The sequence below is a fragment of the Rhipicephalus microplus genome, chromosome 1 (genome assembly GCF_043290135.1).
Source record: "Rhipicephalus microplus isolate Deutch F79 chromosome 1, USDA_Rmic, whole genome shotgun sequence".
NCBI lineage: Eukaryota > Metazoa > Arthropoda > Arachnida > Ixodida > Ixodidae > Rhipicephalus > Rhipicephalus microplus.
The window spans coordinates 5,496,217-5,515,426 of NC_134700.1; the positions used below are offsets into that span (position 1 = coordinate 5,496,217).

At 47.4% G+C, this 19,210-nt stretch overlaps 1 protein-coding gene across 4 annotated transcripts in view; it reads right to left on the reverse strand.

Annotated features, from left to right (window-relative positions):
• The window catches only part of LOC119178215 (RNA-binding motif, single-stranded-interacting protein 1), a 300,933-nt gene that overhangs the window by 268,719 nt on the left and 13,004 nt on the right, over positions 1 to 19,210 (reverse strand). For 3 of the 4 annotated variants that reach the window (XM_037429408.2, XM_037429407.2, XM_075877742.1), the window contains exon 2: positions 7,663 to 7,850. In XM_037429408.2, the coding sequence (XP_037285305.1) occupies positions 7,663 to 7,850 (188 nt within the window). The remainder of the gene's footprint in view (positions 1 to 7,662; positions 7,851 to 19,210) is intronic. The other variant, XM_037429409.2, reaches the window with a different exon arrangement.

Sequence of the window (19,210 nt, forward strand, 5' to 3'; positions counted from 1 at the left end):
AGATGTATCACAGATGCCGGCGAGTTACATTCGTTTGTGTACTCTTCTAAAGATACAAGGCTAAAAAGTATTTACAGATTTAACAATACCATCTCAAGAAACTTAGTTGAAAAATTTAAATGGAGTTACCCAACTCTAATCTTGAAATGCGAGCTACCAGCAAAGAGCTTAGAACGTTTGCTGCAGAATCGCCAATAATAATGATGATAGTAATAATAATAAAAGGCATGACATAGCCCGACAAGTCTCTGCTAATAGCAGTCCTAGTCGAACTAGATGGCCTTCAAGCCCAGCCAAAGCTTGGTCAAGACAAACATGCACAAATTTGACGTGAATTATGTTGTGGTTGGAAAGTCAGATATGCTGCGTGATATGTAGAAGCAACAGACATCAATATAGTGTATGTCCGAAGGTGGAAGCTAGAGAACGCTTTAGACAATGTGAAGAACAAGTTGCCCAGCGAAAACTTCCACTGTCACTTTTACTCTAGGCTGCCACAATTGTGACAACCAGTATATCGGTTTCAAGGAAAAAGTTGAACCCCCCTAATTCATCATCACCCCGAATGGACTATCTACAAAAAGTTTATGTTACTCGCTGTTAAACAAAACACGAATGTGACCTCCTATGCCTTCGCTAAACACGTGGACTCTACAGGCCACCGAACTGTCTGGTCAAGTTTGCCTGTTCTGGTCAAGCGAAAGCTTGCATCATGCCAGCACCATAAATACCAGCACATGCAAACAACTGCACATATGCTGAACAGGGATGACGGGACGCTTTCAATAATGTACTTCCGGTGCTTACGTCATGTACTTAGGCATACTTAATTTCATTTTTTCATTTTCAGTTCGTTTGTAAAAAAAGGGCGCAAGATCAACAAATATAAAGGTGAGGGTCCCAAAGTAAAAAAACTGTAGTGGGACGCTGTGCCTTTCGTATGGCTATTTTTGTGAACAAGGCTCCCGTAGTGGGTGTCATAATGTCAGTAAACTTTGTATTCTTTTTATAGGTGTATCCTTTCACGTCTTCACTAAGAAGCAACAGTTGCACACCGTTTTTTTTTATTACACAACTTTTAGCTATTCACTGTATTTGCAGCTGAAGGAGTGGCTTTCCAAGTTTTGATCTTCGGTAATGCTTATTTTTGTGATGGTCCCACAGGCTACAGTTAGTTTCCATGACCAGGGCAGATTTTTCAGAAATTCCCCCACTTTTTCGTGATTATTCCAGAAGAGTCTGAATTCCATGACTTTTCCAGGTTTTCCAGGTTGGTAGACACCCTGCTGACTACCTTACTTGCTACGCTGAGACAAAGGCACTGCCCAGAAGCAGTGCCACCGGGGTAGCAAAGTTCTTCGCCGAGAACATCGATCTGCGTTATGGTGCCCCTAAGTTCTTTATTACCTACACAGAGGTACAGCCTTCACGGCGGAGTCAACTAAGGAGATCTCGGCATACAGCCAGAAAAGCCATCGCCGCACGACAGCATACAACCCACAGACAAATAGCTTCACCAAGTGCCTACACAAGACCCTCGCAAACATGCTGGCGATGTACGTCAACGTCGAACACAGGACGTGGGATGCCATCCTTCCGTACGTGATCTTTGCATACAACACCGTCGTACAAGAAATGACGCAGATGACGCCACACTAATTGGTTTATGAAAGAGCCCCGGCATCGGCGCTCAACGCCATGTTACCTAACGTCCCCGACGAAAAAAACCTCGATGTGAGTGAGTACTTCAGCACGCCAAAGAAGCCCGACAACTCGCCGGCCTCTGCATCGAGAACCAACAGACGACCAACAGCCGTCACAATCTTCGACAACGCTTCGTGGAATACTAGCCGGTGGACGTGTTTGGGTATGGACGCCGGTACACCGACGTGTACTCAGTGAAAAACTTTTGCAACGGTACTTCGGACCATACAGGGTAGTTTGACATCTCGGCCCACTTGACTACGATGTTGTCCCTGACGGTATCATGAACTCTCAAAGACGCCGATCACGGCCTGAAGTCGTTCATGCGATGCGCCTTAAGCCATTTCATACTGTTACGCGCCTTAAACAATTTCATACTGTTAACAAACTAAAGAAGAATTTCGTTATTTTGTTATTGCTGTGTCGTAATTTATTGCTTGTACCTTCTTGCATGATTATTGCATTTCCTTCTGTTAAAACATCAGGTCAATGCCTATTTCGAAGGGGGGCAATGCCATGTGTTTTCCTCAAGTTGCGTTATCGCCCCGTTACACTGTACGTGATTCTCAGCGTAAACCCTCCTGACACTGTTAGAGGAGCTTCGAAACTGTAGTCGATCATTTCATTGAGATTAGGCCCGCTTCGCAAATATTTCAGATTACTCTAGAGCCTATGCGGCCGCTAGCATTAACGCTAGAATATTTACCGGTACGTGCATAAATACTGACGCACTTCACCGCTCGTCAGTTGGTTGGCGGCCGACACTCTGTTCGCCACTATCAGTGCCAGTGTCTTGCTGTAATCTGACTTTCCTTTTGCGTGGCCACAAGTTCGGCCCAACGAACAGTTTCGTCTTCGATCTCACGTCTGCTCCCTTCATTCACGTCATGACCCTGTGACAATATCTTTAGCCCCACTCCTCAATGTTTCGCTCAAGAAAACTACAACGCAGTCACCTTCGATCCGCATGCTTCGCGTAACATCGTTTTTAAAGGAACGTGGGATCTTCCGAACTTGTTTACAGTGGAACGCCAATCATGCATTTTTCAGCGGACTGGGAAAAAAAAACGAAACAGCCGGGAAAACGCTAGAGTGAGGAAAGCTCCGAAATTGAATAAAAGCAGGGCCGCGTTGAATTCGAACAATTTAATTCAAGAAGCTTTAAAAAAATCGAGCATGCTTGACTGCTATTTCTTACATTCGGGAGAGTACTGCGCGCTTTTCAATAATGGGAAAAGCTCTGTTACTCGCAGCGTTGCTTTGAGAAGTGACATACCTGTGGAGGAGGTCCAGGGCCGCGACAGCTTCTGCAAAACTTGGATTGGCCAACTCGGCAAACTTGTGGCTCGTCATCATCACCAGAGTCACCGGCTTCACTTGTTACCGAGTCTGCAACGATCTCTGAAATGCTCTGGCACTCGACGTCACGAGGGCAGCATCCACAGAGATGTCGTCGTAGGTCACTACTGTGGTCACTACCCATTGCATTCATAGCTTCGGTGAGTTCCTGTTCTCAAGAGGCTGCTTCTGGTTTGTCAGCTTCGTCCAGCCACACCTCGCGAAGCAGTGCTGCGCAGTTGACGCGTGCACTGCAGTCCACGCCGAAGCGAGAATACTTCCCCAGTATTTCAGAAGCTCAATGAACTGAGGAACTGAGTTTTAGCTTTGGATTGTCTGCAGACGTAGTGCATAGCATAAAGTACGGAAATTGTCGTAGGCTGCTGTCCGCAATCAATATACGCAAGACAGCGCCTCACGATGCTTTTTCTGTAGAAATGTTCGGGGATTTTTACGACGCTAGCATCTCGTGGCTGTAAGTGGCTTGTAGTGTTCGGAGAAAGAAAACACAAGCCTGACGTTCCATAGAAACGGAGGATCTCTCGGGTTGGCAGCACAGTTGCGTAGGAAAAGGAGAATACTCCTGTTCTACGCACCCATCTTGTTATCAAAATGGTGCAGAAACTCCTCAAACAAAGCACAGGTCACCCATGCACGGCCGTTGCTCCTGTAGTGGCATGGCAGTAGGCAAATGTTCTTCAAGCACCGTGGGTTTTGGTACTTGCCTATCACCCATGGCTTCAGTTTATACGAGCCATCCATAGCCAGTTTTTGCAGCATTTGCCTCCGTGGAAGGCTTCACCCTTTAGGCTTAATGACTTGGATGGCTGCAGCCCCCCCCCCCCCCCCCATGGCCCGTTTTATCGGTGTTATAAATGTTTAGAGCCTCGTACCCATCAATAACAGATAATAGTGTGGATTTCCAATCGTCACCTGTTTCGATACACTGGCCACTTCTCCTCTTACAGTCTTGTAAGCGATACCGTACCACTCTCGGAAACAGTCTATGCATCCATTCGACGAAGCAAAGTCGGTGATGCTCAGTCTGTCGGCTACCTCCATCACCTTCTCGCGCAAAATGCTGTCGTCAAGGTTAATACCGGCGGCGCGAGCTTGTATAAATCAAGTGAAAAGGGTCTCATTGTGCGTCTCGTACTTGGCACTACGAGCCTGCTTGGCTTTTGGGCCGAAGAGCGTCACGTTCCCCTCTATCTTGACACGCTTCGCGATGATGCCGTTAAGTGTTGATGGAGGCAGATCAAGATCTTTAGCAATGTCGAACCTTTTTCACACTGGCTGCTTGCTGACTGCATGAAGCACGTCAAGATTCTCCTCAAGGGAAAGCACCTTTTATTTGCGCGATGCCATCAGGGCTGATAAGGACACGACGATAACAGCAGTCAACTCGCCATGTGGAGCCCAGCCAGTAATGAGCCTTCCTTTGTGTAGAGTGCAGCCGGTGGCACGCAGGCGACGGCGACCATGATGGCAATAGTGCTGTACCCAATAGCTTTCCGACTTGATAGCCCCCTAATGGCGGCTTCTCCCACTCACCTGTGATTTCTTACATCCAGTTTCGTAGCGAAGTCAGACCAAGACTGAAAGGTCGAATCAAAATGGGGGTGCCCAAAGCGGGTTCGGCGTGCCCGATTGCAACGCATCATACAGGAACGTGCCCACAACTACGACGGTACAACAGGGTTTGCAATACACTGGATTCTATGGGACCTATGCCGGGACCTATGAAACACAACGTAACAGCCGGGAAAACGCAGCAGTGGGGAACGCAACAGCAGGGTTCCACTGCATGTTCTGAAAATGCGTCAAAATATTCAAGATTGTGTTTAGTGCACGGCATTAAATATTCAAGCCTGCATCGTCAAATTTTCTTAAGTGGAACGGCAGAACATAAATGTTCATTGTGACAAGAATACGTATGTATTGACTCCTATGGGCTGCTGATAAGGAGCCGAAAATTTTTCGTTGTAGGATTTTCATTGTAGAAACGGGATTCGACAGTATATTCGACAAATAAGCCCACGTTATCCCAATGGGAAAGTTTAATTGACAAACGACACTTTGTATGCCTATAAAAGCATGTGCAATGAATGTATTGCACACTGGAACTCAATAAAAGAACTATATTCAGGGATTACAGGGAATAAACAAGTCTTTACTAGCATCAGACAAAGGATTCCGGTTCCTCAGGAAACTGTTTTGACCATTTTCATACTATGTATGAAACAGTTCCTTAAAGCAGTGATAAAAAAATTTTAAATGGTGCTGAGATAATAGAAGTATATTTTTTGAAAAAAGTTTGTGTCAGTATAACATTTACGCATGCTATATTACTCATACAGCAGGAAGAACCAAAATATAACTTGCTTTGCGGCTATGTTAACAGAGGACCTAGACACAAGCGAGTGTGCTAAACTTGCACTCCTGTGCCTCTACATGCACACAAAACAATTCACTGAAGTCATAAAAAAGTTGCACGCTTGCCTTTAAAGGGCCAGTAAACAGCCCTGATGTCCAAAAATTTTAAAAAAGAGATATATGCGCAGTTTTTTCTTTGCGAACATGCTGCTGCAAGAATTTTGCAAATACGTGCTATATTAAGGAAGTTACAGGGGTTAGAACATCGGTCTAAGCTGGTTTAAAATTTTCGCACGGTCTCGCCGCACTTCTCCCTTCCATGAAGGGGGAGGCGAAGCCCATTGTCCTGACTCCGCCCACTTCGGCAACGTGACACCACGTCAGCAATTGACGTCATCAGCGAACTCGATCAGTCGCAGTGCACTTCTGCTTGCTGCAAAGCGTGGTTGTTTGTTTACCATTTGCCACCAGCGGCGGGTCAACCGTTTAAGCGTCAGGTACGAAGTGTCGAACCCAAACGATCAGGTCCCTGACGTACGCCGCTGGATGGCCGATTCACTTCAGCCATGCTGTGCACAGGGCCCCATCGTGAGGCTTCTCCGCTGCCCAGTCGCTCGATTTGCAGCCGACGACGGAGCAACGCTTTTTACCCGTGCTACTCATGTCAAGGGCGAAGTACATTTGTACGTGCGCACAGGCACTGTAGATGAGCGAGGAGTGCACACGCGCACGCGACAACTGCGAGGCTGGTCCTTTACACCACAGTACCAAGAAACAAGGGGCAGTTTTGTAGCTGTGAGTGGGAACAGGCACTGACATTGGCTTCACTACTGTTTTTTCACACCTAATTTATACCAATCGGCGAGCTGCCTGCTACGCCACGTCGCCGATCGCCGAGTTGACGTCACTGCGCGTGCAAGGGGGTCGGTCAAGCGTAAGAAAGATGCGCGGGAATTGTTTTTTGGAAATAGAGGCTCTGCATGGCGCGCAGCGCTGTAATATTCAGAAAACCTGATCGCTTCGGTCTAATCTACGAATTGCCGTGCTTATATGGGGGTGTAAAAAAAAAGTCGGAGCCTGTTTACCGGCCTTTTAAAGGCAAGCGCACAATACCTCTTCTTAATCTGAGAGGGTTATTTGTGTAAAAACGAGAGCGGGAGGCGAAGTACTGTTGACCCTTCGCGAGACGTTTGGTGAGCCACCCGACGATTTACAATGGTGCATCGCACCCCTTCAACAACAATCAGAAGCCTACAGCATCTGCGGAAAGAGACAGCTCAAGCAAAAAGAGGGAAGAGAAAGAAGTCTTTCCTCTGGACATTCAACCCGCACAAGCCAGAAATATCGAGGCGAAAAATTTGCCAGCGTTTCTGGCGTGCTTTGTAGTCGCAGTGATATATTTTTTTTGTTGCGGCCGTGTCTGTTCGGGGCTTGATCAAAAAGCAATGAAATGAAAAATGAAACACAATAAGCTGTATTCACACGACGGAACAAATCATGTTTTGTGCTTGCGGAGAACATACTACGTCACTATTTGTCAGCCGTTCCCGCTTCGGTGTGCGCGGAGCGATCCGTGAAATGAATGAGGCTCAACACACAGATGGGATCACCGGGGAGCAATGTTGAAATCCTCGTTTGAAGCGTGAATTCCCTGCTGACCTGTGAATGAGGGCAGCAGAGAGATCCTGAACTCGTCACATGAAAAATCTGTACGCGATCACGACCCCACGCCACGATGGCCTCTAATGTTACATTTATCCAATCCCAAACATGCGCCCTCAGTAGTCATTTAAGCCAGCAATAGTTCTGGCAAGCGCCACTACATCCTGATGCGGTTAGCAGCGATTTAGTGATTTCATGTCGTGATTAAAGTACTAAATAATTTGATATTGGCACTTCAACTAATGCTGAAATTATGCCCAGCCATAACTTTAAGCAAAACACAAATAAAAATAGGTGCTTCAAAAGTGCTGAAGGGCCCTTATAAGCGCAACGATTAATTACTCAAGATGACCATGTCATGCCGCTACCAATCTGGCCACTGCAGGTAATAAAGTCATGCCTATATAACTAGACCTGAAACAATGCAAACAAAAGTATGCATTTTACTCAAGATTAAATCAATCGTCCTGTTTCAAGCAGTCAACACGGTACACACTGAATGGCCAAGGGACAAGTTCATGAGTGATACGCTTCCCCATTTGTAAACTGACCCCGTATCATGTTCAAAGTGCATCAACATACGGTGCACAGAGGTTGAGCAGGTCCTTGTCAGTGGTGGTATGAGTCAGGCCCTTGATGTACAGATTGGTTTTGCTGAGCTGATCACCCTGCGAGCCACTACTGCTACTGCCACCAGCCGAGCCTCCCGAGTTGATGCTGGATGCAGGGGGAGAGCCCAGCCTGGCCGGGAAGGTACCCTGCTGTTGCTGCTGCACACAAACAAGAACAGGGTGATTTGGAAGGCACTGGGACACTTCGTCATCCATGAGTATGAAAAACTGCATGAAATAAGCAGGGACACACGCTTAGCACAGACTAGCAATCGGAAAGTTACTAAAGAAAATGCAAACATAAAGAACATGCTAGAAAAACATGATCGATTATAGGTTGGCAGTTAGATCTTTAGTTTGTGTAATGTAACTGTTGACCTGCTTCATAAGTATGGCGACGTGTGTTGCCAGGCCTTTAGTTAAGTTGCACAAACACTACCTAGACTATTTAGATCTATCTAGAGTTTGTGCAACATAATCACACCCAACTGCCGACCTCTCATTGTCCACGTGGTCTTATTTTCATCATGTTAATTGTCTATGTGTTCTCTTCATTAAACTTCCAGCTGCTAATCTACGTTTGTGCGTGCATCGTCCTTGTTCCAATTTATTTCGTGTAGACAGAGAGATGCCTATGATGCTTCAACATTCATAGCGTGCTCCAACAACATTCGTCCTACTCAGCTACTAGAAACCTTATTACCCCAAGAATGAAGGAGCAAGAGAGGAGACCAGGCAAGACTCCCTCTGTCCTGGTTGCATCGTACACACTGTGGGAGTGCCGACACGCCCTGTAAAGTTGTTTGCACCACGTGGCGCACGTGTCTCGCCCCAAGGCCGCATTTCGGGTGATGACCACCGGGCGATATTTGGCATTGTGATCGCGTTGAGTACCACTGTTGGTAGAGTGGTAGCGCCGGCGGTGACCCCTGGCGGAAGGCAGGCCTTGGTGACGGGCAAGAGTTGAGCGAGTCTCTTCTTTGCGTGGCGGCTGCCGGGAACGGTTGTCTCTAGCTTGGGTCCTCGGCGCATGACACCGCAGGCCTGCACGCTGGGGCGCCCACGTGGTAAGTCAAGCGTTGGCGATGCCGCCTTGGGTGTGTAAGTGTGTTTGTCATGTTTTGTGTAACGATGTCCTAGCGTAACAAGTTATGTATCAATTCAGCAGACGATATCGTCGTTATAAATTAGTTAAATAAATGTATGTATGTTGTGTTTGTTTGCCCCGACCGCGTCCACTATGTCCGTTCACTCCAAGAGCGTGGCGTGGCGCGCACTCGTCAGTTGGAGACCCCACACTGGCTGCCCAACGTGGAGCTCTTGGAGTATCGGACGACAGTTTTTGCGGTTCCGTACAAGCATTTGTCAGAGCCGGGGTGAAGTAGGCCTAGGGGGGACTTCTCATTACTAGTGTCGGCGGTGTGCTTTGTTGAGAAGCGAGGAGATTGGTTTTGCGACGTGTTTGAACTTGTCGGCAGGTTAAGTTTTTATTTTTTTTCTGCTCACAAGTGTTTTTTTTTTCTCGTTTGTGTTAGTTTTAAAAACCATTGTTGAATTGGAGTCTGCATCCTGGGGTGAGCAAGGCCTAGAACACGTGGTTTGTAGGCCCGGCCCAAAGTAAGTGAGTATGGAAGCCTTGTGGGAGGTCCCATTTTCTGTAAATAGCTTCTTCTATATTCTTTGGGCTCAGGGAGCCGGGAGTCGTTGCCGACTTGTATTGCGGCTCAACGCCAGTGCGTCGTGACACCGCCCCAGCCGATCGCTCGGTAAGCTGCCGTGTGCGGCAAGCAATAGGGCCACCTCACAGAGTGAATGTCTCCTTGTGGCTGCCTCTTCTGTGCCTAGGCTGGATGCTGGGTGGATGCCGGTTGTTGTAGAGCGACTCATTAGGCCTAATGCCATGCGCAGTCGCCTGTCGCACGTGGCACAACTAGGTGGATCGTGGCGTTGAGGTGTTGCGCTCTGCTTCCTCACTTTTTTTATCTTGCAATGCACGAATCAGCAAAAGTGACCCTTATTTTATTTTTGAAGGGCGTCCCGGCCGCCGCCGATGTATTAGCGAGCCCTACTGACTATCGTACCACGTGGGTGAAAAGCCCGAAGCTCCCTTTCCTAGGTCCAGCTCCATTGTTTCTTTCGAGGGTTTTTTGTTAATGCATTCAGTAGCAGGGATGTCATCCACGGCCGGCTGTCTTCTGCACATCGTCAGCGTCGCTGGCCAGGAATGCGGTCGCGAGGTCGGGCGATGGAGATGCCTGGGACCTGTGCAACTGCCTACAGCCCGGCGCCCTCGTGAGCGCTGGTCGCAACTGCAAGACGTGTCGGCGCTAGCGACAGTTCATTGCGCCGAGGAACTGTTGCGGGGCAGGTACTGAGGTGAAGTCGAGCCGAACAGTGCAACAGTGTCGACCGGCGGCGGTGTCATGGTGCAAGGACATTATGGACATGCAATGTTATTTTTTTGTTAAAGCTTGTGTAGCTGATCTCTGTTTTCGAAATATGGTTTGATTTAAGGTTGGGGGGATGTGGGGGTGCTGACACCCCCTGTAAAGTTGTTTGCGCCGTGTGCCGCACATGCCTCGTCCAAACGCCGCATTTCGGGTTACAACTACCGGGTGGTAGGTGGCGTTGATTACCACTGTCATCATCATCATGGTTGTGACAGTGGTAGCCCCAGTAGTGACCCCTGGTGGAAGGCAAGCCTTGGTGGCGGGCGAGAGTTGAGCGAGCCTCATCTGCGCGTTGCGGCTGCCGCGAACGGTTGTCTCTAGCCTGGGTCCTCGGCGCATGAAATTGCGGGCCTGCGCGCCGGGGCCCACGTGGTTAGTCAAGCGTTGGCACCGCTGCCTTGGGTGTGTTAGCGTGTTCGTCGTGTTATTGTGTAACAATGTCCTAGCATAACAAGTTATGTATCAATTTAGCAGACGATATTGCCGTTAAAAATTAGATAAATAAATGTATGTATGTTGTTTGGTTTGTACCAACCACGTCTTCTGTGTCCGTACACTCCAAGAGGGTGGTGTGGTGCATCGCTCGCCATATCGAGACCCACAACTCCTTCGCCATAATGTGCTACGAAACCCAACTTAAAAAGTAAATCACAACAAAAGAGCCACTTTTGGTTTATTCCTGCAAGATTATGCAATGCAAAACAAAATAAACTATCATGGTAAAACAAAGAAGCTGTCTCAGCTATACAGAGTGTTCCACTCACAAGTCAAACTTCACGAATACCTTGCAGAAATTTTCGTTTCACCATGTTTTACCTAATTACTTATTGGTATGCGCTCTTCACACTGTGAACATCGATTAGAAGTACTTTTCTGTTTTCCCGGTGTTCTCGTGATCGGTTTCTTTCTTCTTTTAGACGTATTTGGAAGAGTTTCGCATGAGATTTGTCTTCGTGCTTTGCCCCGCTTTTTTTTTTTTTTTCAGGTGCAAGTTTCACTATGTTGCGTGTCTATAGCCAGCAAAAGTCACTTCGCGAGTTAGTAATGTGGAGTATTTAGCACGACAATGTCATTTCCATTTACATTCAAGTTCATGGCCCCTTTCCTCGTAAACAGTTTGCTTTCATCATAAGAACAGCGCAGCAACACGAGGACAAAGAAAGAAGCAACGGGACAGATGATGCCTTTTTTCTCTCTCGTGTTGCTGTGCTATTTTTGACTGAATATTAACCAAATTGCCAAAACCTCTGTTCTTCTAAGCAGCTTGCTCATTAACAGCACATGGTGGTGCAAACTGCACCAAGTCCACTCATCTCTAATAGGGCAAATATCTACAGGATTCACTAGTGAAATCATGAAATTAGGAAAGCACGCGAGTCTATATGATGGGCTGATGAAATCGTGATGCGAATTCGCTGACAGGTTGATGCCAGGAGGTAACATATAACCGCGGTCGCACCGCCTCAACTGCGGTTTTGTGCGCGGCGTTTGCGGCAAACGGTAGTTCATTTCACAATCCCCAAGCGCTTGGCTGTGCATGCGCCTTCAAAACTAAGTCGTTTTATGCCATCTACGATAGCCTCTCCCGCAGTTTTGTCCACAGAGTTTGCGTATAGCAGCGTTGCTTTGACTGGCTGCAGCGCAAACTTTTGGGGTTCTGTCAGTAACACCGTCACCATACATAATCGTGTCAAGAGCGACCGCAGTTTCGTCCACAGCGATTGTAGCGACGACAATCACACCCACTGTAGAAGACAGTGCGTGCGCTGGTCGCACGCATACTTACGAAGCTCTGAGTACGCTGCTCTCGGCCTTCGTTCGACGGTTTCCGTACTAAATTTCGTATCACCCGCCGCGATTAGGAAATGTGTTCGGAACATTCGAATTGAGGCCCAATGCTGGCGAATTTCAAGTATTCGTATATGTCATGGTTACGCATCACTGAGATTATACTGTACGTTTACATGAACGCTTCTTATACTCATCTATAATAAAATATGGTAGGTTCGAAACACCTGGAGCGGACTGAGCTGCTTTTTTGTTTAAGCGGCCAGATCCCGCACAGAAATTTTGATTTCCGGGAGATTTTCATGACAATCGTACAACCGGAAAAAACAATTAAAATCCAGGAGTCTCCCGGCCAATCCAGAAGACTTGGGGGTTATGCTGTCAGCTATTAAGAGTAAATATATAAAGTACAGGGTATATTAGAATATTTATGTAATAACTCCATATAATCTTTCATAAAAGAAATTCAGCTATCTACTCAGTTTAGTTACGGTAGCAGCAAGCAGTAACAAAAAGAAGAAAAAAATTCGAAATTTACAGCTTATTAAGGAACCAGTTACGTTCCGTTTGGTTCTTTCCACTCGCCTCTCGCTTGTTGCGCGGCATTTGCTGCTGCCGCCAAGGAAGCCGAAGACGAGAACTTTTCATCTGCTGGCACCTTGAGGAAACGACCGCTCCGACATCATCTAAATATAGAGACGTTTATTCGTTTCTCTTCTCTCCGTCACTGCCCCTGCACTCCTGGTTTTATCCCCTGTCTCCCCATTCAACCACTCTTACAGTCCAATCAAAACGCACCACTCTTATAGTCCAATCAAAACGCACAGATGTGTCTCCTCGCCACAACCTCGAAGACCCACCGCCTCTTGCCCACTCATCGGTTCTCCGCCGTCGCTCGGGTTTCTTTCACACCGGTTCCCGGAACGGTCGATGACGAGTGTTGCCAGGTCGTGGAAAAGCGCCTTCGAGTAAATTCCCGCGATGCCGGGTTGACAGGCCATCAATACAATTGGCCCCTGCGCCAATGCCGTCACCTCCGCTGATTGTCTGGCGGACGCGTACGTGTACCTTCCACGTGTACCGGCCACGTGTACCGGCCACCTGCAGCCTGGCTTGGTCTCCTGTAAGGCGCCATAATTGAGCCCGACAGCGGCACGGGAGTTGTCGCGTCCTTTGTGGCCAGCAGACAGTCATCGTCCCGCATTTCGGTGGCCCTGCTTCCTTGTTGGCGAGGGGTCGCCGGCCGCTGGGTGGGTAACATAAGGTATTCGGGGAACGCACGAAGTTCGAGCCCAACAGAACCCTTCAACACTTTTGAGCGGGATTAAAAATCCTGCTGCTCGGAAGTTGAGGTTTCAGAGAACAGGCGAGCCATATATTATGACGTGGAACATGGCATGGAATTCACAATATATTCTTGCCCCGCCGCGGTGGTCTAGTGGCTAAGGTACTCAGCTGCTCACCCGCAGGTTGCGGGATCGAATCCCGGCTGCGACGGCTGCATTTCCGATGGAGGCCGAAATGCTGTAGGCCCGTGTACTCAGATTTGGGTGCACATTAAAGAACCCCAGGTGGTCAAAATTACCGGAGCCGTCCACTACGGCGTCTCTCATAATCGTATGGTGGTTTTGGGACGTTGAACCCCACATACCAATCAATCACTATAAATTCTCAAAGTCGGCTCAAAATTTTTGTTTCTCCGACAAATGACACTATACACTGAAAGAGATTCCACAGATCTCCGTACGCTGGGGATAGATGTTATGCAAAACATGCGAAGGGAAGCTGACTGTGCTGTAATTTGTTCAGTGAGCGGAACGTTACAAAATATCACTAAATATAAGTACGAATGTACCCACAGACATGCATTGACAGGTCCAAATATTTTGTATACCCGTTGTTTACAGTTGTATAATGATGCAAACACACACATGGGTATTAGGAACACCATAAACGATAAGCCGATATGTAGCGTTGTGCTCGCGAGAATGGTAGCCCTTGACAGTGCTGTACAAATCAACTTTATCAACTTCAATGATGCGGTTCAATTACAACTGACAGCTTGACAGTGATTGTCATGTTTTTTGGGAGAACTTCCAGTGGTTGGAGAAGTGCACATGAAATCGACCTGTGAGGGGCACGATGTACAGGGCACCCTGGTTATTGTCGATACACCTGGACCAGCGTTATGGAAAAGGGATACCACCAAGGCATTTAAAGGGCCAGTAAAACAGGCTCAGACTTTTTTTTACACCCACATACAAGCTCGGTAATTCGTAGATTAGACCACAGCGATCACGTTTTCTGAATATCACAGTGCTGCGCGCCGCGCAGAGCCTCTATTTCGAAAAACTATTCCCGCACATCTTGCCTACGCCTGACGGACCCCTTTGCACGCGCAGTGATGTCAACTCGGCAATCGGCGACGTGACGTAGCATGCAGCTCGCCGATTGGTCCAGATCAGGTGTGAAAAAAACCGTAGTGAAGTCAAAGTCAATTCCTGTTCCCACCCACAGCTACGAAACTGCCCCTTGTTTCTTGGCACTACGGTGAAAGAACCAGCCTCGCAGCTGTCGCGTGCACATGTACACTCCTCACTCAACTACAGCGCCTGTGCGCACGTACAAATGTACTTTGCCCTTGACATGAGCAACACGGGTAAAAAACGTTGCTCTGTCGTCGGCTACAAATCGAGCGACTGGGGCAGCGAAGAAGCATCAGCACCGGGTGCCTCACAATGGGGCCCTACGCGCTGCATGGCTGAAGCGAATCGGCCATCCAGCGACGTACACCGGGGACCTGATCGACACTTTGCACCCGACGCTTATACGGTAGACCTGCGGCTGGTGGCAAACGGTAAACAAACAACCACGCTTCGCAGCAAGCAGAAGTACACTGCAACTGATCAAGTTCGCCGATGACGTCAATCACTGACGAGGTGTCACGTTGCCGAAGTGGGCAGAGACACAACGATGGGCTACGCCTTCCCTTTATGGAAGGGAGAAAGGGGGCGAGGCCGCGCGAAAATTTGAAACCAGCTTAGATCGATGTTTTAACCCCTGTAACTTCCTTAATATAGCACATATTCACAAAATTCTTGCCGCAGCATATTCGCAAAGAAAAACTACACATATATCTCTTCTTGAAAATTTTTAGACCTCAGGGCTGTTTACTGGCTCTTTAACAATCGTGAAGAGGCCCTGTTGAGGCCAAATGTCGTCGCAAATCGCAACACGCGCAAGGAAGACCGCACTAGCCAGGAACTTCACACTTTGCTCAAGGAGTTCGAAGATGTGTTTGCGCCAGGTTTAGAACTATACAAAGGTCCATCTGTGAAGCATATCTTGAAGAAAAATGCCACGCCCCGCTTTTGCAAAGCGTGTACCGTGCCATACGCTTTGACAACCAAGGGGTCTGATGCTTTGGACCGATTGTCAACCGACTATGTGATATCACTAGTTATAGCAGCAGAATGGGCAATGCTAGTGGTTCCAGTTGTTAAGACTGATGCATCCATTCGACTGTGTGGGAATTTTCGCCTGACAGCGTACACAGCCACAGTGACTGAACAGTACCTACCATCTCATGTGGATGACATCTTCGTGCGGCTGAATGGCGGTGAAGTATTTAGTACACTGGATTTGACTGAAGCATACAACCAGCTGCCCCTGGACGACGAGGCCAAGAAGCTGACAGTCATAAGCACTCACAAGAGCCTGTCTTGCTTCAATAGGCTTCCTTTTGGGATTAGGTCAGCTCCAGCTATCTTCCAGAGGCATATGGATTCCTTATTCAAGGATTTATTTCCCAGGTGTACAAGCATATCTGCATGACAACAAAGTGGCTGAGAAGCGCAATGACACTTCATTGCTAAAGCAAGTCTTGCTGCACTTACGAGACTATGGTCTTATGCTAAACATCAAGAAACCCAAATTCAGACAAGAAGTCACCTTCCTTAGACATCGAGTTGATACTAATAAGCTCAAATCAAAGGACAATAACATTGAAGCAGTTCTTCAAGCACCAGTCCACAAGTCAATGAGTGAACGGAAATCCTTCTTGGGCTTAATCAACTATTATGCCAAATTTTTACCGAGCCTTTCCACAGTACTAGCGCCATTATACAATCTGCTAACTAAAGGAGCTACATGGAAATGGCAGCAGGTACACAAGAAAGCAGTTCGAAAGGTTAAGCAGGCTATACAAGGTCACAGTTTTTGAAACACTTTGACCCAGAAAACCTTTGAAGTTGGGATGTGACGCTTCATCTGTAGGAGCGGGAGCAGTACTTTCCCATCGCAACAATGGCACAGACTATCTGATTGGATTCCGCTCCAGAACTTTGTCCAAAGTGGAAACAACTCCCAGCTAAAAAAAAGCAGCATTGGTCCTTGTATTCGGCCTGACGCGATTTAAGGACTACTTATATGGCAATCACTTCGTTTTGGTGACCGACCATAAACCACTGACGTGATTTAAGGACTACTTATATGGCAATCAATTCGTTTTGGTGACCGACCATAAACCACTGACGGGTTTGTTTAACCTAGGAAAAGCCATTCTCCCATGGCTGCGGCAAGGATTCAGAGGTGGGTTCTTCTCTTGGACAATTATATTTACACACTGCAGTATTGCAGAGAAACCGAATACTTAAATGCTGATGCCTTAAGTCGCCTGCCATTACCGAACACACTGCACGATACCAGCACAGAAATTTTGCCAGAATATGTCCTGTACTCGAATAGCTTGGAAAAAGAAGAGATTACTGTCAGCGATGTGGTACATTTTACAGAAACGAATCCTTTGCTGCAGCAAGTTAAATTCTGAAGTAGGAAAAACTGGCCAAAATTTTCGTCAGAAGAGCAGAGCTGCTTCCGGCCGTACCTCAGCAAGAAGGCTGAGCTTATTTACTACCAACGACTTGGTCTACTGGGGACACCGCATCGTGTTTCCCGCTGCTCTAAATCGATGAATCGTGGACTTGCTTCATGAAACACACCCAGGCACGGCGACCATGAAGAACATTGCAAGATACCCGTTTTGGTTTCCAGGTGTAGACAGTGAGATTGAGCGATTGATGCATGAATGTCCTGATTGTATATATGCTGTGGCGATGCCTCCAGCGCAAACACCAGTACCATGGCCCACGACGGGAGAGACATGGAGCCGACTGCACGCCAACTATGCAGGTCCTATTGCAGGACACATGATATTGGTAGTTGTAGTAGCCGAAACGAAGTATATGAAAGCAGTTCTAGCGAAATCTGCAACAGCAGATGTGACAGTAGTATGGAGCCGATTGCACGCCAACTATGCAGGTCCTATTGCAGGACACATGATATTGGTAGTTGTAGTAGCCGAAACGAAGTATATGGAAGCAGTTCTAGCGAAATCTGCAACAGCAGATGTGACAGTAGAGGCCCTGAGGGCAGTGTTGGCGTGGTTCAGTGTACCACATACTCTTGTGACGGATAATGGACCTCAGTTATCGGGTTTCTGATTCCGCAGTTTCCTAGCTAAGAACAAAGTAACACTTCACGACAGCACCTTATCATCCCGAATCAAATGGTTTAGCAGAGAGAGCCGTAAGAACGTTGAAGGAAGACTTGAATAAAAACAAAGAAATTCCACTGCAAGCTCGACTTTCAAGATTTCTGTTCCATTACCACCGCACGCCAGTGAAGAAGGGCAAGTCTCCAGCGGAGCTTTTGCTGGGGTATGAAATACAAACGAAACTCGACTGCATTATGCCTACCACAGATGCTGTAAGAGCAAAGCCATGCAACGAACGAGAACAGCGATGGCCAGCAGAACAGTGTGTTTGGACACAAACGTTCCGGCCAAGGAAAAGGTGGATACCAGGTATCTTGCGGGATCATCAGGGCAAGCGCATGATCCCAGTGGATACGACTGAGAGAACGGAACGGCAGCACTTCGACCAAGTGCGACGATGGGACGTTTCAGATGACGAATCGTGCGACACCGACACGCAATCGGCCCGTCAACTTTCGGGTGAAAGCGCAAGAGATTCACCGATTCCAGCAACTCGACCTTTGCGGCTCTCAACGTGAAAGCACCGCGCTCCTGATCGTTTGAACTTTTAAGAAGGATAGCAGCTGTGTAATCGGAGACGAACATCATCATCACCAGCTAGAAGCACGGCTCGCCGATCTCGTGACGGTCGCACTGCGCAGGAGCACGGGTTCGCCGAAGCTCTGGCCGACCTAGAATACAATGTGCCACCTCCGCTCTGTTGAGTGAATGTCATGTATTGTAACAGGTGGATCTGCCTTCTCGAAACCCGCAATGAAATGGGTTGAGCGAATTCTTTGTTTCAAGGAAATGTAGACAAGTTTACTGTTAAAGGGGACACTTGTGTGAGCGGCATGTTTAGATTTTGCTATCTTATGGAATCATAGCGGCTTAGATATGCATAAGACAGATTGAAAGTTCGACTCCTCTTGACAGACTATTGACTTGCATGAAGCATGTTTCTTAATCCACTTGCTCTTATAGAGGGCCAGAAATATTGATGGCGTACATTCGAGTGTTCCCTTTAACAGTGGACCATACTGTACAAGTTGGTAAATTATAAATTTTTCAAAAAGTTTGCACAAGCAGCTTGTAAGTGCAATAGGCCTATAACTTGAAACTGAAGGGTCCTTGCCCTCTTTTAAAATGGGAATAACAATAGCCTCTTTCCAGGAAGTAGGGATAGCAATAGCCTCTTTCCAGGAAGTAGGGATAGCACGAAAACCAGATAGCATTGTACAAGCAAAGTAAGGTTTTTTTGCATTTCAATTGGTAGGTTTTTCAACATATAGTACACCACTCGATCAGAACCTGGGGCGAGGTTACTGCAGAAGTTTAGTGATGTTTGGAGCTCAGCTAAGCTGAAAGCTAGGTTGTATGCTTCGTGTTTTGTACATTTGTGTTATAGTTTCTGCTTCTGGATTCTCGTTTTGTATTTATTGGAAAGCGTCAGTATAGTTTGACAAGCTGGACACCCGTTTGAAATGTGCGCCAAGAAAGTTCGCCTGATCTTCCAAGCTATCACCATGTGGTTTACGAGCGGGAGTGTGTATTTATCTTCCTGTTACCCTACAGACCGTGTTCCAGACTCCAGCCTCCTGTGTATACGAGTTGATCCCTGTTAAAAACTTGTGCCAACTTTTCCTTCTGGCATGCCGATGCGTTCTCCTACCTTGAGATTTTATTTTCTTGAAGCTGTGAAGATTATCCGCTCTCGGTGATTTCCGCAGCAATCTCCATGCCCTGTT